This window comes from Cajanus cajan, chromosome 5, assembly GCF_000230855.2.
Source record: "Cajanus cajan strain Asha chromosome 5, NIPB_CcT2T_4, whole genome shotgun sequence".
Classification (NCBI taxonomy): domain Eukaryota; kingdom Viridiplantae; phylum Streptophyta; class Magnoliopsida; order Fabales; family Fabaceae; genus Cajanus; species Cajanus cajan.
The window spans coordinates 12,984,058-13,008,233 of NC_138521.1; the positions used below are offsets into that span (position 1 = coordinate 12,984,058).

The window sequence follows — 24,176 nt, forward strand, 5'->3', positions numbered from 1 at the left end:
CTCCAATAGCACGAGAATATCTCCCTTTCTCTCCCAAATTCTCTCAATTTTTTAGCTTTTATGTTCTAAGAACACCATGTTACAAAATAATCTCTATTAATCTCCTACCACCATCAAAGTTATCTTCATGGTCTTCATCCTTCATCCACCACCATTACAAGAGTTCCAAAGCTTCTCAATCAATATTAATCATCACTTTTACTAACCCAAGGTATAGGAGAGTGAAAATTGATCTCTTTATGCTTTTATTTTACTTAATTATCATTTATGTTATGTTATTGATAAATTTTCTTATTAAATTTGTGTGGATGTGTTGATGTTCTAAAATTTATAGGAACGATTCTAGTTGTGATTTTGCTCCAATTATTTTTGGAAAATACTCTAAATTAAAGGAAGACTCAACCAAAATTTCTCTTGAATTTTTTAAGTTTATTTAATACTTTCCAGAACTATGAATCTCTACCTAGAAATTTGTTAGCCCATATTTCTATTGAACACGACTCAATGAAAATTGCATAACTTTCATTTTACTTATCAAATGATCTAAAACTAGATTTGTTGAAAATCAAACTCAAAAGACTTCAACTTAGGTGTTGGAATTACTTGAAAAGGTTTTGAAGCAAAGACGATAACGATTACATAATAATGACGATAACGATTTTGAATAAGAATGAACACTATATTCAAGAAATTATCATAAATTATATGTAACAAATTAAATTATGATTTTTGGCTTTTTGTAAAACCAATTTATGTACTCAACATTAGTAATAAGTTTGAATTATTTTAATAATAGTATGAGCTTCGAATTCCAGTTTTATCCAAGTAGCTTTTCACATTGCATATAAAATTATAAATTTTTATAATTTTTGTAGATTTTTGTTGAATACAAATTTCCCAATCCAGAAACTATTTTCATAGATCTTTCCAGTATATACATATTTTAGTTTTTAAAACTGTTTTGTTTATTTTAAAAGTGCATTATACATTGACTAGTTGTTCAAAGCTAATCAGTAAAGTTGTATACCAACTAATTTTTATTAAAACTCATTATTTTAACTAACTTATTCATAAATAAATTTTAAAGTATCTTATTCCAATTATTTTGTAAAGTATTTTTTACCAAATTAATTCTTTATTTTCAATCAACTTATGTACTTTTAATTTTTATTATACCGATTAAATTTACAATTGCGGATTGATATTGTTGTATCTTGACACTAGTATGTTATGTGAAAAATCTCTAAGATTAAGGGTACATTGTTATGGATTGGTACTCATGGTGAATGAGATCAAGGAAGTCTATGTAGAAAAAAAAAAAAGATATTTTGATGTATTGTAAGGAATATGACGACGTGAGAGGCACTTGACAATATGGTGCCTTGCACTAGAAGTTACAACATGATAAAGTTGAGGGATGAAAGACAGGTTCCCACTAGGGAGAGGCTTTGAGGTAAGATGTCAGGTGGTAGAGAAAATTAAGGGTCACAATAGCGCCTTGTATTGAAATTTGTACCTAACCAATCTAATAATTACTCAAACATTTTGTGATTGGTGTTAGTACGTTCTAAATTTGGACAGGGAAGTATCTCATTGATATATTGAAATTTAGTCATGGGATGGAATTATACCATTTATAAGTTGGGATGTATGTATTTATAAAACCATACCGAGTTAGAGTTGAGTACAACTATTCTAGTTTCCCCACAAAGTCTTGTATGTTTGAAGGTAAGTGTTTTTACATTTGTACTTAAAAGAGTTAGTGTCCAATAAATAAACTATAACTAATTCTATTTTCCCATATAGATTCCTATGTGACTAAGGATAAGTATTCTTACCCTTAGTATATAAGTAAGTCAAGATTATAAAATTCTCACTCCTTTGTTTCTTTTATGTTCATGTACTTGATGAATATACATGAAGTTACTAATCAAGTATAGTGATCAGACTTATTCATCACAACAAATATCAAGAAAATTGTGAAGACCGACAAGGAGATACGACAATTAAAGACTATTTTTACTTATACTCATGGCAAGGGTAAGGCAAAATTTATATATACTACTTTGATTTGGTTTCATGATGTATAGGAAGAAATAATTAATACATATTTTTCTTGTATATGTTTATAATAAGAATTTATATTCATATTTAAGATCACGATTCTTTATGTTTTACGTTGAAAATATCTTATAAATAAATGCAAAAGATTTATTATCATTTTCATAACAAATAAATAAATAGTTAGTAAGGGATTGTGTCTAATGTAACAAGGTGTCACAAGATTAGATGTTAAATTACCCAGTGAGGTAATTTGTGTGATTTCATATCCTCCTAGGTTGCTTCATATATATGCGCTTTATACAAAGAGCTAATGATATCACATGCATATAAAATTAAGAACATAAGAGTCTATGTGTCAAGTGTCATGATTTGTGTGTGTTGGTTGTGTTTGAGCTACAATCTTGTGATATATTTTTAGATGCTACTCTACTTTCTTATATGTGCTTTTACATATGTGAGATGTATTCTCACTCCCTTTTTCATTGTTGTTTTGTTGTTGTTGCTTGGGTGGATCATCATTACAAGTGAGCATTATGTTGAAAAAAATGATAATGTGGGTGATGAAGCTTAAGCTTCCTAGTTTTATTTTGCTTGTTTATGCTATGAGACATGTGACATTTGAGTAGTTGAGAGAGACTCTTTTATATTATTTTATTTGGAGTTCCAATTTTGGATCTATATTATCTTTGAGAAATTTTGTAAAGGCCAATTGAGTGCATATTATTTTCAATAGTTATATTTCCTTTTTATTAAAAAATTTATTTAGTAAATTGCAAATGTGAATCTTTTATCCCATATTAAACTTTAATATTATTAAATTAATTCTTATATTTATTATAATATAAGAAAAAATATTTTAGAAAGAAAAGGATTGTCATAAATAGAGATAAAACTAATGAAGTTGCGAGAGAAATGAAAACACAAAATTACTAAAGTTAAAGATATATTTTTAAAAATTTTATATTAATTGAATTTGAACTAATGTAGTAAAGTTTCTTTAAAATGCAAAAAGATTATTGCACATTATATTACATCAATTCACTCATAAGTTATAACCAATATAAATGGTAATATAAAATACATTATTTACATTAATTACCTGTCAATGTTGTTGACATAATAAAACATTACATATATGAGAAAAGAATGATTATAACTCTTCATATAACAACTTATACAAAAAATTCTTAATATAAAATTAAATATTTATGTTTCTTAATAAGAAATGCAATCTTTTGCTTAAACATGAAGTGACAAATAGAAATGCATTTTATCTATATAAATGGATCAACTTAGTAGAGTTATACCTCCTATACTCATTAAAAATAAAAAACTTCTATTAATCCTTCAACTACCTTTATATGGTAAGAGTGTCAAATGCTTCTTCTACCTTTTGTATGGTAAGTATCAGATTCTATTTTTTTTATATTTGTAAGATTAAATATATTAATCTTTTACTTTTTTTTATAAAGACGAAGATATTATAGAGAGATTTGTCAGAAGATACGGCATCACGAATGATAAAAATATATTGCTTCCAAGATGAATTTAAACAAGAAAGTCAAGTTAGCAACCTCGTAACCGGGCTACAATACCCCTTGGGGAATGAGCTCAAATTTTCCAGCATAATCAACCAGACCCAACTAAGGTTAACATTATTTAAAAGCAACTTCAATGGTTTAATTAAGCCACACAAATTGAACCCAAAAATCTCAAGGCAATTTTTGCCGTCAAAAAAGAGAAAAAAAAGTAGTTTCGTTATTTCCCCTAACAATGCGGAAATTCTCAGCGTGTGATTTCTTTCCCTGGACACAAAAGAAGGGTATAATTGAAATTAAGTCTAAAAGCAGGGGCAATTAAGAAAGAAAGAGGTTGTGAATATGAGAAAGAGAAAGTATCGGTTCTCACGGGCCCCACGGGTTTGTCTCAAAGACACTGTGCTTTCATGCGATGAAGCACGTGACAAGTTCTCCATCCCTCACCCCGTCCAACACCATCGCGCCACGTGTCCCTTCCCGTTGATAATCATATTACCCTCACTCCATCCTCCCGAGTGAACCAACCCATATCACACACGCACAGTTCCAACCTCTCTCCATATTTGATATTTTCCTCTCCCATTTCCACGTGATTCCAATCTCACACTATTCTGGAGCGCCAACCGAGAAGCCACTGCCACGTTCCATTCCACCGTCTCAACACAAAGGTTTCTCTCTCTCCGCTTCCTCGCCAATTTCACTTTTGCGTTCCTTTCATCGTGTATATGTGTCGTTTTGCATCGCCAATTTGAGCCAGTGTCGTGCTTCATCATCAACGCGTGCTGCGCTAATGGCGTGGCTTGGATTTGTGTAGAGTGACAGTGATAAGGAGTGGATCCGCCGCGAAGATGAGCCAAAGTATCTTCCACCAGACCGTGCTTTGTCAAACGCAAACGGTTGCGGAGCATCAAAGTAAGGTTAGTTCCTTCGCGGTGAGTGTCAACAAAGGAAAGAATCCTTCGCTTTCTACAAATTTTCGCGGCAACAGCTTGTGTGTGAGGAAACGCAAATTAGCCATGGGAAAGCACCGCCACGTCGACGCTATTCCACGCGCTGTGTTAACCACGAATCCGGCTTCTGATGTATGCTTCAATCACCCTAACATCTTCATATCATCCTCATAATTACTATTATTTTTACTACTACAATTATTATTATTATTATTATTATTATTATTATTATTATTATTATTATTATTATTATTATTATTATTATTATTATTATTTAATGCTGCTGAGAAAATCGTATTGGAGTTCTGGTAGGTAACTTTGAATACAGTTTTGTAAAAATGTTATTATAAAGAGACTGTAATCTTAATGGAAATGCTGAAGCTGAAGCATGTTCACTCTTGACAATGTCTGAGGCGGAGCATTGAAAAATATAACGTTAACTCGCTTGAGGCATTAAATAATTGTAGCTGAGATAGTGGCTTGTATATGTAATGGTTAATTTGGGCTTAAAATTAACATTTCGCATGCGTGCGCACATAGATTTTAATCAATAATTCAATGTAGTGGACAATATAGACTCTTTTTAACATTTTCTTTATTATGTTTTAAAATTTATTAAAAATTACAAAATAATGAGATAAATTCATTAAACAAGATGTGAGAATTATAAAATTTTGTGATTTTTTATAAATTTTTATTGATAGAAAAGAGTGTGCCGTTAACATTTTTCTTTGAAGTATTTCTGTGCCTGTTTGCTTTTATTAACTTGAACTCGAATGCTGTGTTGACTGCATCTTTTTGGCCGTGGAGCAGCTTTCTGGGAGGTTCAACCTCGATGGAAATATTGAGTTACAGGTATACAACTGGACCAATCTGTTGAATTTTGTTTATGAATGATAAGTATGAGATTTTAGTATTGTGTTATTAGCAATAATGGATGCTATTATTCAATGGAGCAGGTCGGTGTTAGCTCCTCAGTACCAGGAGCTGCAAGACAAGTAGATATTAAGGTTTCATATAGTAGTGGCTCTCTGCTTTTACATTGGGGAGTTGTGCGTGATCAGCCAGGGTATGTTCTGTACTAGTTTTTGCAAGTTATTATGAAATTCCTCTAGCTTTTTAAGTGTTTGGGTGAGTTAATAATGATATGTAACTTGAAGGAGTTTTTATTTTTAAATTTTGTTTTCAGGAAGTGGGTACTTCCTTCTCGTCATCCTGATGGAACTAAGGTTTATAAGAACAGAGCTCTTAGAACTCCTTTTATGAAAGTAAGTTTTCAATAATGCCTGCAAAAGAATTTCTATTTTTTTTCTAGGAGTGTTTGTAAACCGACTTTTCTGATTTAAATATGAATTTGCTTATTGTTTGACTATTTTTTGCTTTTGCTTTTTTTTTATTAGTCTGACTCGGGATCCTCCCTTAAAATAGAAATTGACGATCCTGCTGCACAAGCAATTGAGTTCCTCATACTCGATGAGACTAAAAATAAGTGGTGTGCTTTTCATAATCTTGTTTCCTTTTTCCCTTTATTCAATTAACAATTTCATAGTAAATTTGAACATAGTTATTTTTTTATTTATTTCTCTCTCTCTCTAAGTACAGGTTTAAGAATAATGGTGAGAATTTTCACATCAAGTTACCAGTAAAAAATAAGCTATCTCAGGAAGTTTCAGTTCCTGAAGACCTTGTACAGATTCAAGCATATCTTAGATGGGAGCGAAAGGGTAAGCAGATGTACACTCCACAGCAAGAGAAGGTCAGTAATTATATGATTTTCATGGCTTGCATTTTGGCTGTTAATTTTGAAGTTTGCTAATTCTTTCTGCTGATTTATTTATTTTTATGATTTCCCTAGATCAACATTTAGTTTGTTTTGCTCTCCAATTTTGATGTTATATATTGCTTTTCTGCTTTACCTTTGGAGAATATATCAATTAATTTCTGAATGTATCCAGGGTAGTACATTTTTTGATTATGCTTGCCATTCCAATCTCCGAACAAGATTAGTCTATGCAATCTCCTTTTAATTCTATGCTCATGTATTCTCTAGCTTTATCGTTCCCAGTCCTGATCCTCATTTTAGTTGATTTTAAGATCTTTCACAGTAGGTTTTATGATCCACTCTCTTGTTTTTGTCTTTACCTTCCATGAAATATTATTCAGAGATAAGAGTAGACTTTCACTTGTGATTGAGAATACCAAAAGCAGCATATCTGTCTTCTCTATAATGATATGTATCTAAGAAGATAGTGTTCTTGTGCCTGTTGGATTGGCACTTTCCCTATAAGTGCCATTTGCGAGGACTCTTTTGCATTCGTTAAACATCCATGCTTTATATCATGATAAATAACCACTCTAGAAAGATTGATAATTGCATTAAAATATAGGTTATTAGATTGATTTTCTACCACCTTTGATTTTGTGATAAATAACCCATTGTTAGGATGTTAGGGCATAATGACCATTTTGTTAGTTTTGGTTATTATGCCTTAAAGTGAGATTATATAAGGGAAAGCTAAAAGGAGATGTCCCTGTACAACAGGCACTGTGAGTTACTTTCTCTACGAGAATTTGTTAATTTTTATTGTTCATTGTTTATATAAAACCACTGGTTTCCCTGCTCTTTTCATTACTTTTGACACAATAATTCTCTACACGAAATTGGACGATTTACTGTATTTGATTCCTTGTGTTTGCACAGAAGTTTGGTAAACATGTTTGCTTCTTTTGGTTTATAAGTTTATATCACAATCAGTACTTTATAGTCCATGTGTTGATAATCCAACATGTTATGGGAAATGGCTTTTATCACACTGTTGTCTTGTATTGTTGTTGGAATTCAACATTAGCTTGATATCTTTTACTGCTTGAGTCAGTACTCAGGACTAATGCATTTTGTCTTCACATATAGGAGGAATATGAAGCAGCTCGGCGTGAACTATTGGAGGAAGTAGCCAGGGGTACTTCTGTACAAGATCTCCGTGCAAGGTTAACTAACAAAAATAATCCTGCTGATGTAAAGGAGTCTTCTGTTTCTGAAGCAAAGAAGCCTTCTGTTTCTGTAGCAAAGAAGCCTTCTGCTTCTGAAGCAAAAACCATCCCTGATGAGCTTGTACAGATTCAAGCTTTTATACGCTGGGAAAAAGCTGGGAAGCCTAACTACTCTCAGGAACAACAACTTGTAACTTTCTGACATCCTTTCTGATTTTTTTTTCTTTTTCTTTTGAGTATTAATAACTGGGATTGTCAATATTACAATTTTCATTTTATTCTAACAAGCCTTTTTGGCACTCGCTGCTCAATTGAATCAGATGGAATTTGAGGAAGCGAGAAAAGAACTGTTAGCAGAGCTGGAGAAGGGTGCTTCTTTGGATGAGATACGGAAGAAGATTATCAAAGGAGAGATACAAACTAAAGTTGCCAAGCAATTGAAAACCAAAAAATACTTCCGTGCTGAAAGAATACAGAGGAAAAAGAGAGATTTGGTGCAGCTTATCAACCGACATGTTGCTGAAAATATAGTTGAACAAGTTATAGATGCTCCAAAAGCCTTGACAGTAATTGAAAATTATGCCAACGCTAGGGAAGAATATGAAAGTGGTCTTGTATTGAATAAGGCAATATACAAGATTGATAATAATAGTCTTCTGGTGAGACGATTTTGTCAAATTGACATTTTCTGCTAGTGGGTCTTCTTTTGTTGACCATCCTAATTTTGATAGTCTTTCATATCTTTAAGGTCCTCATTACCAAGGATGCTGGTAAGGTTAAGGTTCACCTGGCTACAGACTCGAAAGGACCTTTTACACTTCACTGGGCTTTATCTAGAGCATCTGAAGAGTGGCTGGTGAGTGTATATTGTTAACTGTAAACCTGACAGGAAGACTTAGGCTGTTAAAATTGTTGTATTTGTTTATCACATCTCTATGGGCATTTCATTTACATGAAACTCAATGGCAATCTTAGGTACCACCTGCAACTGCTCTGCCCCCTGGATCTGTTACTATGAATGAGGCTGCTGAAACACCTTTCAAAGCTGGTTCCTCATCTCATCCTTCTTATGAGGTGTCTACTGTATCAATCTGAAGATGTATTTTTAGTCATCAAGCCTTTTGAGATTTGAACCTAAAGAAATTTAATACCATCAATACAATTTTCAGGTCCAGTCCTTGGATATAGAGGTTGATGATGATACTTTTAAAGGAATGCCTTTTGTCATTCTGTCGGATGGAAAATGGATAAAGAACAATGGATCAAATTTTTATATTGAATTTGGTGGGAAGAGGGAGATACAAAAGGTTACACATCCTGAAAATTTTTATTGTATTTCCTCTTTATCAAATGTTGTTGGCGTATGTCACCATCTTATTATGACCAACAATATTTTTTTTCCATTAGAAGGATGTTGGTGATGGAAAAGGTACAGCCAAGTTCTTGTTGGATAAAATAGCGGAAAAGGAAAGTGAGGCACAAAAGTCCTTCATGCATCGGTGAGGAATCCCTTAAACACTTTTACTACTTTATTAAATTATTGTTATCTGTCATCAGATGCTAGAAACAAGGTTTTGAACAGTATCTTAAGAAAACATTATTTGCTAGTACTATTGTGCCAGAGCATGTGGCATATAGACTGGCCCAGGGTCTCTCACAGATAGTTATAGTCTTAAAGACAAACCGAGCTTCCTGTGCCACCAGCTGCCTATGCCATATACCACGTCTTTGTGTTACATGCACGTAATATCAAAGGTTTAGTTGAGTTATTAGTTTGTTGAAAATACTCATCACTGAAGTATTGGAGATTATTTTTTATTTTTTGATTTTGATATCCATGAAGAATTAATCTTTAGATTTATCATATTGAGAGTCATATTAATATTATAGAATTACAATTTTGGAATTGGGAGACATCTATCAAACTGTGAAAGGAAGATGCTCATGAGGTTAAGTGAAATAACTTCATTTTGATTGGATTAGGTTGGGTTGATTTGGTTTTCATGTGTCAAGTGATAGATGTTCCAAATTGATAGAGGTACTTTTAAGTTGTTTTGTCCGATTCTATGGGTGTAAAATATGTTAAACCAAGACATTTGTAACAAGAAGCTGAATTTTGGTTATTATCATATTTAATTTGATACCTTTTATACGAGATGAAATTTTTATCGAGAAGTAGGTAATCTCTTTTATGATAGCTTTGATAAATTATATATTTTGTTAGTGAAAAGAATATATATTTGGTTCATCTCAGCACCACCTTTACACAATGCTTTTGAATTTGGGTTATTTTCTATAATTTTTTAGTATCATATCTTTCAATTTCGAAGTGCAGCCCCTAATTAATATTATCAACTCTTGAGTCTTGATGTGTGTGTGTGTTCTTGTTGTAAAAAATCAGTCAGTGAATATCAGAAGGATGAATTAGTCAAAGGAGACTGCGTTACTATTTTGTTGTATGGGAGTAGTGATGACTGACTGACATTCTAGTCTGGAAATGCAATTTTTCCTGTGTCATAGATACATGGAAAATGATGTTAATTGTGAGATGATAAATTATCCTGACAACTACTTTTAATGATATTCTGAAACAAATATTTAACTTATGCTAGTTTGAGGTTGATTTTTTCTGCATGTTGGCACCTTCTATTCCCTGACTACTTATTGTGGGTTCACTAATATATTATCTTAGGTTTGGATAACACATGCCTTTTTGTGAACAAAACTAGGTCGTCTGCTATGTTCAGCCAGTCTAATATAAGCACCATCTTTACAAATAATTCTTCTCCTCAATATTAGTGAAATACATGAAAAGAAATAAGTGGGCATTTTCAAAACAGAGGAGGTTTCCTAGGTTCCTTTGTTGGATTTGAATTTGAAAAGAACTTGATTTTCTCCCCCTTTCTCTTTCTCTTTCTCATTGGGTTTTTCATTTGTTGACTGATCACACTTAATTTCCCTGTCAAGCGCTTATCCTCTTTTGTTGTTGGTTTAAGCATCATTTCTTATTGATAGTACTAGACAATAACTTTTTATTTAGAAAAGTGCCAGCAACACACTTTTTGACACACCCTTTACATTACACTATTATAGGTGAAATTCACGTATGTCTCACTAAATAGTGAGACCCACATAAATTTCACCTAATAATTAGGACATGTCAAATAGTTTGTGTAACAGCTAGCTAAATAGTGAGACCCACTCAAATTTCACCTAATAATAAGGACATGTAAAATAGTTTGTGTAAAAGATAGGGTTCCTCCTTTTTTGTTATATCCCTTTTCATTTGTAAAACCAACCATGATGCATTTGGCTGAACAAAATGTGACATGCATATGGATATTTTACTGCATTATTATTTTGCTTCCAATCAGTCCTTGATGTGGCAATCAGTCCTTGGATCTAGGTTGGTCACTCATCCTATTTTTTTTTCTCGTTAGATTTAACATTGCATCGGATTTGATAGATGAAGCCAAAAAAGCTGGTCAACTGGGTCTTGCGGGGGTGTTGGTGTGGATGAGATTCATGGCTACAAGGCAGCTCATATGGAACAAAAATTACAATGTGAAGCCACGGTAGACTTCCAACAAATTGTTTGTCATCAATTGGTTTACGCTCTTCTGGAAAATGAAGAATGTTTTAGATTATGAATCAAAATATTAGCTTTCTGCTTTCGGTTTGACTATTTTATTGTCTTTCTTTTGTAAACAAGTCATTCATTTGCTATATATTTTATGATCATGTATTTCCTGTCTGTGCTTGATGCTCTTCTAATCAAACGTATTAATTACCAATTGGAACAGTGAGATAAGTAAAGCACAGGATAGGCTTACAGACTTGCTCCAGGATGTTTATGCAAGTTATCCACAGTATAGGGAAATTGTGAGGATGATCTTGTCTACTGTTGGTCGTGGAGGTGAAGGAGATGTTGGACAGAGGATTCGGGATGAAATCCTTGTTATCCAGGTACATATGATTTTTATTTGCTTTTGTTTAGTGTCTGCCTATTTCCATTTTGTCTGCATATGTGTTGACATTAAATTACATGCAAAATTTCTATTTGACTTGTAGAGAAATAATGATTGCAAAGGTGGAATGATGGAGGAATGGCACCAGAAGTTACACAATAATACTAGTCCTGATGATGTTGTAATTTGTCAGGTAATGTACTTGTTCTCTTTGTAATCCTTATGGTTTGCCTTATCTTCCTCACCTTTGATGTTTCTCGTTAAATCCCTCCAGGCACTAATTGATTATATAAATAGTGACTTCGATGTTGGAGTTTACTGGAAAACATTGAATGACAATGGAATAACAAAAGAACGGCTTCTGAGTTATGACCGTGCCATCCATTCCGAACCAAATTTTAGGAGAGATCAGAAGGAAGGTCTTCTGCGAGATCTGGGAAACTACATGAGGACTTTGAAGGTTGTATTTATATATGTGGTCTTAATTATGTGTTCTTTCTTTTTTCTTGTTCTTTTTTCTTTTTCAGCTAGTTGGTGCACATCATTTGAAAATGCTCTTGGCTTCTATTCAATATTTTTCTTTTTTGTTATAATTCTTATTGTTGTGCTAATATGGGTACATATGCAATTGGATATGATCAAGATAGAAAAGTTGCAGTCTCTTTGTATACCTGATGGCATAAAAAAGTAAACGAATTGGAGTTCAATTTTTTTTTTGGATAAGGTTTGTTGTTGCCAATGATAAGCTTCAAGGGGAGGGCGAGGTTCATTAGGTTTCTACCTCACATTCTATAGGCATCTACTACTGCTACTGATTTGAAGATTTATTTCACCTTTCATTCCCTTTTTAGTGGGCTTCTTAGAAAATTTTGTCCATTCCTGTGTTCCCACCCTTGACATATGTGGCTCACTTTGTGGGTTATATTTTATCATATGATGATTTTGGTTTGATTACAACATATGCAGGCAGTTCATTCTGGTGCAGATCTTGAATCTGCTATATCAAATTGTATGGGCTACAAATCTGAGGTAACAAGATTGATAAAACCTCTGCTGCCTAGGGAACCATCTTGTTCTTATATTTTGAGAGATTTTTATGCCATTAATTTACACTTCATTGTTCCTCAGGGTCAGGGCTTCATGGTCGGAGTGCAGATAAATCCAGTGCCGGGTTTACCTACTGGTTTTCCAGTAATGTTGATTAACTCATTATAAATTTGTTTGTGATGCTGTTATGCCTTCTGAAATATAACAATTATGGTTGATCTGCCTTAAGCAGGGATTACTTGAGTTTGTCATGGAACACGTTGAAGATAAGAACGTTGAACCACTTCTTGAGGTATATGCTACTTTAATATAAATTATATAATCAATATTCAATAGTTAGTTTTTGTTTGAATTGAAATTATAGAATTTAGGTATGGAAAAAGGATAAGTGAGAATATGCTATTGAATAATATGAAATTGATATTGATTTGAGGTGATATGACAAAGCTCTAGCCTATTTATACCACACTAATATGTTTGTTTCTATGCAATAGGGGTTGCTTGAGGCTCGTCAGGAACTCCAACCATCACTCAGTAAATCCCAAGGTCGTCTGAAAGATCTTTTATTTTTGGATGTTGCCCTTGATTCTACAGTTAGAACAGCAGTGGAAAGGGGTTACGAGGAATTAAATAATGCTGGATCTGAGGTGATTCCCTGTTTTGAGGGTCTAACTGTTTTTAAATGTTGCTTACTGAATATGTTGATTATTTTAAATCAGTTTTTTTAGTAGACCATAAAATATGCAAAGATATGCAGTCTGATATGCTGATGTATGGACTATGCAGAAAATTATGTACCTCATATCCTTGGTTCTTGAAAATCTTGCACTTTCATCGGATGACAATGAAGATCTTATCTACTGTTTGAAGGTATAGTGATTTTCCCATTTTTATTTCATATTCACTAGTCATATTATTTCAAAATGCAGCCTCAAGCTTATAAATGTGGTTTGTCATCTGTATTTTTTATTTTTATTTTCTAACAACAAAGCCTTGGGTTCACTGCTTTAAAATGTTTTGTTTTAAATGCAAGCTGAATTTAATTGCAGTGGCAAAGTAGCAATTATTAGTATAAAAATATAAGTCCATGTCATGAGCTCGTTATTATTTACAGCTATTCATTATGAATTATAATTTAAAGTTATATGGTCAAACAATGTGGGAAGTTCTTTCAACAACATTAATTTGTAAATACCCATTCCACATTAATTTGAGAATTAAGATTGTTTTGTGCAAAATTAAGCTTCTAAAAAATGATTATACTTTATAAAAGGTTCATAACAATACTAGGAAGTAGAAAACCACATATGCTTTACCAGTATTGGTGCTGACTGCTAGATGGTACTGTATATGGTCTTGTAGATGTTCCTGGTCTATTTGTCTAGACAGGAAAATATCCACCACAATTTAATATCTCTCTTTTTCTTTGAAAGGGATGGGATCTTGCCTTAAGCATGTGCAAGAGTAAAGATACTCATTGGGCATTGTATGCAAAATCAGTTCTTGACAGAACACGCCTTGCACTCACGAACAAGGCTAATTTATACCAGCAAATTCTGCAGCCATCGGCAGAATACCTTGGATCACTGCTTGGTGTAGACAGATGGGCTGTACGTATTTTTTGGTTTGTCTTGTTTCCTATCTTTTATTTTTTTTCGTTTGTTTCTCACTTGAAAATCTCTTTTTGCAGGTGGAAATATTTACTGAAGAAATTATCCGTTCTGGATCTGCTGCTTCTTTGTCTACTCTTCTGAATCGATTGGATCCTGTGCTCCGAAAGACAGCTAATCTTGGAAGGTGGACTTGATCAAGCTTGTTTAAGTTGAATCCCTGATTTCATCTTAAATATAATATAGTTAATAGTTAGCATGCAAGACTGCATGCCATTATTCTATTGTTTTGATAATTATAACCTTCTAATGCAATTATAGTTACCTGAAACAGCTGGCAGGTTATTAGTCCAGTTGAGACTGTTGGATATGTTGAGGTTGTAGATGAGTTGCTTGCTGTTCAAAACAAATCATATGAGCGACCTACAATTTTGATAGCCAAGAGTGTGAAAGGAGAGGAAGAAATTCCAGATGGTACAGTTGCTGTCCTGACACCTGATATGCCCGATGTCTTATCCCATGTTTCAGTACGAGCAAGAAATAGCAAGGTATCATGCCTCGGATAGCCAGGCTATTTTGCTTATATTTAATGCTACTATTATTAAATCATGGACCTGTGTATTTCATGTTTAATTTGGCACTTGATCAGTGTGTCCACAGTCAAATATTGCGCTCTCTTTCTTTAACTATAATGACATTTTAGTGTATGCTCCATCTGTAAATTAAAGCACTTAGAGCCTGTTTAGAAGAGTTTTGAGAGATTCTCTATTGAAAATAAAGAGTTTTTTTTTTTTTTTTTTTTTTTTTTCAGTAGAGAAGCTCTGAAAAGTTCTTTTAAGTTTATATCCAAACAGATTCTTAAACGACAATGATATCTTAAAATAAATTCCTGTTTTTATAAACAGACTTGATTAAAAGACTTGACATGCTTCATCAGCTAACCTGTTACAGAAAGTGATGTTCATTAATCCAAGAACAAAATTATAAAATAGTTATCATACTTATCTTGTGTTCTTTTAATCAAGCCGAATGATGTTTTTTGACCCATGTGGCTCAAGTCATCTAATGGGATAATAGTATTGTTGTATCATACTTATCTTGCATGCCAACTTTAGAAAAATTAAATAATATGTATGTGACAAAATAGGTGATATTTTACTCTGTACATAAAGAAAAATTATCTCTGATGATATATCAACAGTGTATTAAGCAATTTTTAAAATTTTGATCATGATAAATGATAAGATATTTATTGCTGATAAGATTTTCACTTGCAATGGCTGTCAAATGCTGAACTTTCTAGTTTTCCAGGTGTGTTTTGCGACATGCTTCGATCCCAATATCCTGGCCAGCCTCCAAGAAAATAAAGGAAAGCTTTTTCGGTTAAAGCCTACATCTGCTGATGTAGTTTATAGGTAACGACGATAAGATTATTTCTGCTTTAGATTGATGTTCAAAAGATGTTTAAATGCCTTTTCACTAAAATATTCACGTCACCTCCTGCTGCACAACCTAAATTGATGTGTTCTATTTCCTTTCTTATACTATTTTTCTTTATCTTTTGGCATTTCTTACAGTGAGGTCAAGGAGGGTGAGTTTATTGATGACAAATCAACTCACCTGAAAGATGATGGTTCTGTGCCATCCATATCTCTGGCCAGAAAGAAGTTTAGTGGTAGATATGCTGTCTCATCTGAAGAATTCACTGGTGAAATGGTCAGGCTTCAAAATGCTCTGTTAACTTAGGCAGTTATATCGTTTATACTCATGTCTTTTTCTACCTATCATATAGCCAAACACCAGATGTGTTAGTATACATATTAACTTTTCTTATTCAGGTTTCCTTCAGCATAACTTGCATAAGGTTGTGTTTTCCCAGGTTGGAGCTAAATCTCGTAATATCTCTTATTTAAAAGGGAAAGTAGCTTCTTGGATTGGAATTCCTACTTCAGTTGCCTTACCATTTGGAGTATTCGAACACGTTCTTTCTGATAAATCAAATCAGGTTCTACATTTTATTCTTTTTGCCCATGTTTTCATGTTGCATAATGCACTGTGCAGCTCGTATTAGTGAGATTTTTTAACTAACAGGAATTGTGATTTGTAATACGCACTCAAATTGGCTTCTGATTCTGGCTTTTGAATAGCTAAACGTAATGTATTTGATCCATTGCAGTTGTCAATTGGTATACAAAAGAATTAGTAATTCTTCATTGGTGCATAAAATTTGAATATGAACTTTAATGTTTTGTTTGGGGGAGGGGGGAATGGAAGAGAATAGGTGAGAATTGATTTGATAGAAAATAAGTAAGAAATAATGTGGAATTCTTAGTTGTTTGGTAGAATGGAATCGGGTAAGAAATAAAGAGAAATTGATATTTTAAAATTGTATTTTTTATATAGTTATATTTTTATGTAAAAATATATTATTTAGACAATTACATTTTTACCTTTTATTAACTAACTATTTAGACAATAGTGTAGGTTAGTCTTGTCCAAGTATTTTTTTGTGAAAAATTCCACACAATTCCACCCATTAGAGAGTGGAATTAAATTCACATGGGTCCCACCATAATTTTCTCACAAATCCACTTAAATCATCTCCTCCAAACACACGTTTGTTTTTAATTCTTTGATAATCCCTCCCTTTCTTCTCCATTCCCTACTGAATCACCTTCCTCAAATACACTATAAGATGCAGAATCCAATTTTCATATAAAATTTTATGATGAACTGTTCTTAATACATTTTAAGTCCCCTACCTTATTGTTTGTGTTATAGCCTAGTTGTATATAGATGAGGTTATGGCGGAGGTAAACTCTTTTACTAAAGCATAGTGGTCCATAGGATTAAATCACAAAGATTATGTAACTGTATATATGACATCTATGACTTCATCTCATTTTTCATTTACTTTATGCAAATCTTTCCTGTAGTCTAATGAAATCCTGGACTGCATATTAACTAACAGGCAGTAGCTGAGAGGGTCAATATTTTGAAAATGAAGTTAATTGAGGGAGACTTCAGTGCTCTCAAGGAGATTCGGGAAACAGTTTTGCAGTTGAATGCACCATCCCAGTTGGTATGTTTATTTAATACTAGGCTTAACTTTGACATGATATGAAAAACATAATTTCTTTCTTTTGATTCTTATTGTTGCATATAAAACTAAAAGAGCCTTTGCTCAATGAGTCTATTGATAATTTGGTCTTTGATAGAGTCTAGTGGTATCATTGATTTATGTAGCTAGCCAACACCACCTAATAGGACAACGTTTGCACTTGATTATTGTTATGTAAAATATTTAATACATAATTTTGATATATTCAGGGTTTTTGTGTAATCAGAATATAATTTATTTATTTTTTGGTATTTTTTGTATATCAAACTGTACAACTATTGGTCCCTATTTATCATACACATTATAAAAAAGGCACGAGGTTTCCTATGAACACGGCTGCCAATCAGCAAAAATAATTAGCTGAAAAAACAGCTTAAATAAGTTATAAAGAATTCCTCTTTAATAACTCCACTTGAATTGGAATTCTTACAATCATTCTTATTAAAACAATTCTCAATATGTCTGTTATGACACTCCAAATACTCCATTCCTCCCCTTTCAAATATTTCTTTTCAAATATCTGTTTTAAATTTTTTGTTGTTAAAAGAAGGCCATTATTTTTGTTTCCCGCACTTCACATAACTGTTACTCAGTGTGGAATACCAAAAGTTGATTTCTAGTCTAGAGTTCTGTTATTTTGGTTATATTTTTAAAGAACTCCATGTGAAAATAATGTGAATTCTTACAGATGAAGCCAATGAATTATTTATATTCAGGTAGAGGAGTTGAAAACTAAAATGAAGAGTTCAGGAATGCCTTGGCCGGGTGATGAAGGTGAACAACGCTGGGAACAAGCCTGGACGGCTATAAAAAAGGTTAAGACTTCTGTCCATGTAAAATATATTTCATAAACTAGGTTCGCCTGTTTCATTAAAGTTTATATCTAATGCAAGAAAAAGTTTTATTTTCTTGTATATTTGGCTGCTGTCCGCTGCCCTTACATTTTCAATATGGTCAATATAAATTTGAAATATTTTTCATGACATGTTCCAGGGGCCAATATTTCTTTTTCCATTTATTTTCATCATATATATCACATACTCTTTTTGTACAAAATGATGTGTTCTGGAAATCATTGTTCAAATGCTATTCTCCAGAATCAATTTTTAACATTATTTTTCATGAATTTTTTTTCTCAATTATGAATTTATTGGTTCTTGTATAACACTCGATATGTAGAAATCCTTAATATGATGCATGGAATGAGTTAAAACCTTGAATTTTAGTTAAGTTTGTAACGTTGGTTTCCTTTTCTCATGCAATTTTAAGCACAATTTACTATCCCCCGATTTTCCTTGTTCATCACTTATTTTATTAAAATCTCCTCAGTTGTTTGTTGCACCTGGACATGCTAGCGATGTACAGTCAAAATAAAAATGTCTTGCAAAATATCCATGTTAGATGTGTAGTTTCTATTTATCTTACTGCTCATGAATCAATATATTTGTTTGATTCACAAAAGGTGTGGGGCTCAAAGTGGAACGAAAGAGCATACTTCAGCACAAGAAAAGTGAAACTCGACCACGATTATCTTTCCATGGCGGTCCTTGTTCAGGAAGTGATAAATGCTGACTATGCTTTTGTCATTCACACAACTAACCCGTCCTCTGGAGATTCGTCAGAAATATATGCTGAGGTATGTTTAATGATGTCATGTTTTTCATCTATTCTTCCACTAATTTAAGGAAACGTATTCACCATTTAAGAGAGACGGAAAGAAGCAATGATTTTGAGGGTGATGCTCTTTTGATATAGGTAGTAAAGGGACTTGGAGAAACACTTGTTGGAGCTTATCCTGGTCGTGCTTTGAGTTTTATCTGCAAAAAACGTGATTTAAATTCTCCTCAGGTACTTTTGGTCTATGTAGTTATCATTCTTATATTTTGTCAAGTATAAGAACATGATAATTGAGACCGTAGCTCCCTTTCCATTCAACCGACCCCCGACCCCCACAAAAAATAAAAATGAAAATAAATTATGGACGCATGAAGTTACCTTTACCAGTGTTAGAATTTTTCCTTATTTGTTTTGGGCTTCTTTAGGTCTTGGGTTATCCTAGCAAACCTGTCGGCCTATTTATAAGACGGTCAATTATTTTCCGATCTGATTCTAATGGTGAAGATCTAGAAGGTTATGCTGGTGCAGGCCTTTATGACAGGTAAACTTTGACATCTCCTCATCAGTGGACATCTTTCATATAGACCCTGATTAGTGATTAAGTACTTATATATACTTATCAATAAGTACTTATCGAAGAAAAAATAAGATAAAATGAATTAATATTCTTCCATAAGCTAAAATTAACGTTTTGGAGAAGTTACATGATTGAACTTCTATAAGGGTTGAAGAACATTAGTTAATTTTAACTTGTCAAAGAAACTTGCTTAATTCATCCAACTTTTTTATTTTTTCTCCTCTAAGTATTTATTGAGAAATTTATTCAACATAACTACTAAAATAAGGGGAATGGATTGTGTACACGTGTTGTGTCATCTTAATGAAATGGTTCTTTTCCCTTTTAATCAATATGAAATTTGAGGCAAAAATCATATTCAAGATACAAGTCATTTCCAAACAAATTGAACATGAAATTTGTCTAGCATAACTTGTCTGGCTTAAAAAATGATGTGTAAGGACAAGAGAGTATAGTTATATCTCCATGCATATTACATTAAGCGAAGTGTATCTCACTTTTCGGTCTTTCTGTTTCATAATTTCACGACGAATCCCTGGGATAAGTAGTATGCATGGAGATTTGAGAGATTAATCTGTCTTGTGAACTCTTCGAATTAATTTTTTGCAACTCCATTTCACGTTTTCTGGCATTGGTTAACTATGTTTCCATTCTGAACAGTGTGCCAATGGATGAAGAGGAAACAGTGGTGCTTGATTACACATCAGACAAACTGATTGTTGATGGTAGTTTTCGTCAGTCAATATTGTCAAGCATTGCCCGTGCAGGAAATGAAATTGAAGAATTGTATGGCTCTCCTCAGGACATTGAAGGTGTCATCAAGGATGGAAAAGTCTATGTTGTGCAGACCAGACCACAAATGTAGACATGTATACCCATGTCTAAGCTACCTACCTCAACTATGTTTATCCCCGTGCAACCCGGCGTTTCAAACGTGCCTGGGGCTGCTTCTGCGAGTTCAAGAGTAAACCTGGGGATTACCAAATTTGGCTTATAGATTCAATACAATTGATACATTAAATTAAGGAACGATATATACGTATATAAACGTAGAATAATGTAAATCAAGAAAAATATGAATGTTCTTATTCTCTCTCTATTATGTTATATCTAAAGTTACTTTGAAGTAATGAAGATTGTAATTTTACTTGAGGTGTATGGACCATGATTATGTTCGATAATATGCGATTGAATAATATGTCAACATTGTTATTCGAAGTACCCTTTTTAAATTTTGCATTAGTTAAAATGATTAGTCTTATGTTGTATTCGATGGTTTCATTAAATTTGATGATATCTAATGATGTCTAGGGCTCAAGTTCAAATAGAAAATCAAAAGGAGTGACTAGGTTTGAAAAAAGAAAACACCTAGTTTATATTGAACTGAGTCACATTTAGTAGTATTTTTCTATGTATGTTTCACAGGTTAAATGTTTATTATAGATAACTAAAATTTATAATGAATTATATATATAAATAAATATTATATTTGAATGTATAAATTATATTCAAAATTTGTATATATAAATATTTTTAAACAAATAAATTGTATTTTAGAAATTAGATAGTCGTTTGCATTCAATTTATAGAGATTGATTTAATTTATAAATATGATAAATAAAATATTTAATTAGTTAAGAAGTTAAAAGAAAAGTTAATCACCTATATACTGTTAATGTAAAGTTTTTTTACACTGACAACCAATCATATCTTTTAGTTGTGTCATGTCACTATAAATACATTTACTTTTAATAATGACATGGTGCAATTAAAATATATAATTGGTTGTCAGTGTAAAAAAAATTTACACTGGTAGTGTATAGGTAATTAACTATTAAAAGAATACCTATAAATGTTCTTATAAAAAATTAGTTCCTAAAAATGCTTTCGTGAAAGATAGTGAAAGGTACTGTAGAAAGAAGAAAGTGGCAGCAGAGAATAACAGAAAGGAGAGAGAAATCTTCAGAGAGAAAGTAAATTACTTTTCTATATCTTCCGTGCCTTTTACGCATACAAACGTGAGCTATATAGTCCAATTGGAAACCACCACACAAACTAATTATAAGCAATTAATAAAAAAGGAATATTACAATTATTCCCTTCTAACAGAATTGCCCTTTCTACGGGAGGAGGGACACGTGACAAACTAATCCTTCAGGTGTTGGGGTTGTTGACGAGACCTCTTGGAGCTACCCTCTGGTGCAGCCATGACAGTAGGGGCATGAGGCAATTCAGTATGGGCCTTTGTTGGGCTATGAGTATCTACCAATGGAAAGGACCTTGAGTCCCTTACATCCCCTCCGGGTTCGAGAAACACCTCGTCCTTGAGGTGAAATTGCTGCTGGAGTTGGTTCCAAGGCTCCCAAGTGGCTTCCTCGAGGAAGACCTTGCCAATGGACTAAGACATGCACCTGTGGGGGATTGGAGGACGTGTCCATTTTCCAATTGAGGATGTCACCAGGCTCTAAAATATGGTGGTTATCCTCAATAACCGGAGGAAGGGAAAGAGGGGCAGAAGTAACGGGCCCCTTGTGAGGCTTGAGCAAACTAACATGGAATACATTATGTATTCTGGCAGAGGGAGGGAGTTCAAGCTCATAAGCCACTGTGCCAATTTTCTGTTTGACTTTGAATGGCCTAAAGAAACGCTTCATCAGTTTGGCGGAATGTGTCCCCGAAACAGAGGATTGCCTACGAGGGCGTAAGCGCACATACACCAAGTCGCCAACCTCAAAATTCAATTCCCTGCGAGATTGGTCAGCAAACTTCTTCATGGAGTCTCGTGCCTTCCGCAAGTTAGACTCGAGTTTGCTCAGAATGTCACTTCGAGTAGAGAGCTCTGACTGAACCGCTGCATTTGCTGAATCCTTGGGGACAATTGGTGGCAAGAGTGGAGGTTTGTGACCATATAGCACCTCAAAGGGAGAAAATCCAGTGGAGGCATTGACTGAGGTATTGAAGCTCCATTTAGCCCAAGAGAGAAACTTGCCCCAAAGTGATGGTTTGTGGTGGACAAAACATCTGAGGTACTGCTGCAATGTTTTGTTGGTCACCTCGGTTTGTCCGTCTGTTTGCGGATGATATGCAGTTGACATTCGCAATTTGGTGCCTCTGAGCCTGAAAAGGTCTCGCCAAAACTGACTGAGGAAAATGGGTCACGATTAGAGATAAGGCTACGAGGTAGACCATGGTGTTTGCAAACAATGTCAACGAATAACTGAGCCACACTCGTCGTAGAGAATGACTTCGGAAGCATCCCGAAGTGAGCGGCCTTAGAAAATCGGTTAACAACTACCAGTATAATGGTGAAGCCTTTGGGAGGCCCACGATGAAGTCAAGGGAAAGATCCTCCCATCAACGCGAAGGAGGTGGAATAGGATGCAATAACCCCGGAGTACGCTGCGTTGGTATCTTAGTCTGTTGGCAAATGGCACATTGTTCCACAAACCCTTGGACATCTTTCCTCATGCTGGGCCAATGGAAGTTAACAGCAAGCTTGCTAAGCGTGCGGGAGACGCCTGTATGACCAGCCATGGGGGTCGAATGGAATTCTTGTAGGAGCAAGGGAATGAAAGTACAGGATGACGGTAACCATGTCTTCCCCTTATATAAAATTAAGTCATCGCGCAGCGAGAAAAGAGGGAAAGCATCAGGGGAGGCGGTTATTTTGTCACGCAATGCTGTGAAGTCAGAGTTAGAGTGCAGGGAAGACTTTAGATCGATCAAAAAGTCTGGATGAGACACTGATAGGACCAGAACCCGGATCATATACAGGCGCACCATCCACGCGTGATAAGGCATCAACAACATTGTTAAACTTTCCCGGTTTATACTGAATCTCAAAATCAAAGCCAATAACTTGACTAAGTATTTCTGCTGGTCTGGTGTCAGTACTGTCTGTGTGAGCAGCTCTTTTATTGATCTCTGATCTGTTTGGATAACAAAATGACGCCCCAAGAGGTATTGACGCCATTTTTGCATAGCAGAGGTAATGGCACACAACTCGCGCACGTAAGTGGAAGAGCTGCAAAGCTTGGGACAGAACTATTTACTAAAGTAAGCAACTGGATGCCCATTCTGAGATAGCACCGCTCCCATACCTGTACCAGAGGCGTCAGTTTGTACAGTAAATAATAAATCAAATTTAGGTATAGCTAAAACAGGAGCAACAAGCAGTGCATTCTAAAGCCTGTCAAAGGCCTGTTGTGCGCTATCAGACCAGTGGAAATTGTCCTTCTTGAGGAGGTCCGTGAGGGGCTGTGCAATTGACGCATATCGGGCAACAAAGCGTCTATAAAACCCTGTGAGACCGAGGAAACCGCGTAGTGATTTGAGGAAGGTGGGGGTTGGCCAAGCCTGTACTGATTCTAGCTTCTCCGGATCAGGTTGGACTCCCTCATTCGAAACTACGTGGCCCAAGCATTGGATGGTCTTGACACCAATAGAGCATTTGCTTCCTTTCAAACGAAAGGAGTTGGAGAGTAGCAGTTTGAAGGCAATTTCCAGATGAAGGACATGATCCTGTAAAGTGGAACTGTAAACTAATATGTCGTCGAAGAAGACAATTATAAAGCGGCGGAGGTGAGGGCGGAACATGTTGTTCATGGTGGCCTAAAATGTGGATGGTGCATTACAGAGGCCGAAGGGCATGACTTTGAATTCGAAGTGGCCATTATGGGTTCGGAATGCAGTC

At 34.2% G+C, this 24,176-nt stretch overlaps 1 protein-coding gene and 1 pseudogene across 5 annotated transcripts; one reads left to right on the top strand and one right to left on the bottom strand.

The window, feature by feature from the left end:
- SEX1 (Pyruvate phosphate dikinase, PEP/pyruvate binding domain-containing protein) lies at nucleotides 1-20,701 on the top strand. Of its 5 annotated transcripts, none has more exons than XM_029275102.2 (34): nucleotides 1-211; nucleotides 1,924-2,040; nucleotides 5,366-5,407; nucleotides 5,512-5,621; nucleotides 5,742-5,820; nucleotides 5,953-6,044; nucleotides 6,155-6,308; nucleotides 7,464-7,733; nucleotides 7,864-8,202; nucleotides 8,292-8,399; nucleotides 8,519-8,617; nucleotides 8,713-8,850; nucleotides 8,951-9,042; nucleotides 10,984-11,118; nucleotides 11,347-11,509; nucleotides 11,615-11,704; nucleotides 11,786-11,971; nucleotides 12,478-12,540; nucleotides 12,640-12,702; nucleotides 12,791-12,850; nucleotides 13,053-13,205; nucleotides 13,345-13,428; nucleotides 13,992-14,168; nucleotides 14,249-14,355; nucleotides 14,503-14,716; nucleotides 15,480-15,583; nucleotides 15,746-15,884; nucleotides 16,048-16,173; nucleotides 17,140-17,250; nucleotides 18,006-18,104; nucleotides 18,752-18,925; nucleotides 19,045-19,137; nucleotides 19,332-19,447; nucleotides 20,144-20,701. In XM_029275102.2, exons 2-34 carry the CDS (start codon nucleotides 2,032-2,034, stop codon nucleotides 20,346-20,348), a joined length of 4,194 nt encoding a protein of 1,397 aa, XP_029130935.1. In that variant the 5' UTR covers nucleotides 1-211; nucleotides 1,924-2,031; the 3' UTR covers nucleotides 20,349-20,701. The 5 variants fall into 5 exon arrangements, with proteins under 5 accessions (XP_029130935.1, XP_020237483.1, XP_029130934.1 ...); XM_020381894.3 differs by lacking the exons at nucleotides 1-211; nucleotides 1,924-2,040 and adding exons at nucleotides 4,112-4,270; nucleotides 4,417-4,684; XM_029275101.2 differs by lacking the exons at nucleotides 1-211; nucleotides 1,924-2,040 and adding exons at nucleotides 4,112-4,270; nucleotides 4,417-4,684 and having other exon boundaries at nucleotides 8,954-9,042.
- Nucleotides 20,702-23,665: 2,964 nt separating this feature from the next.
- On the bottom strand, nucleotides 23,666-24,088 carry LOC109816768 (putative mitochondrial protein AtMg00860 pseudogene; annotated as a pseudogene).
- Nucleotides 24,089-24,176: the final 88 nt, after the last annotated feature.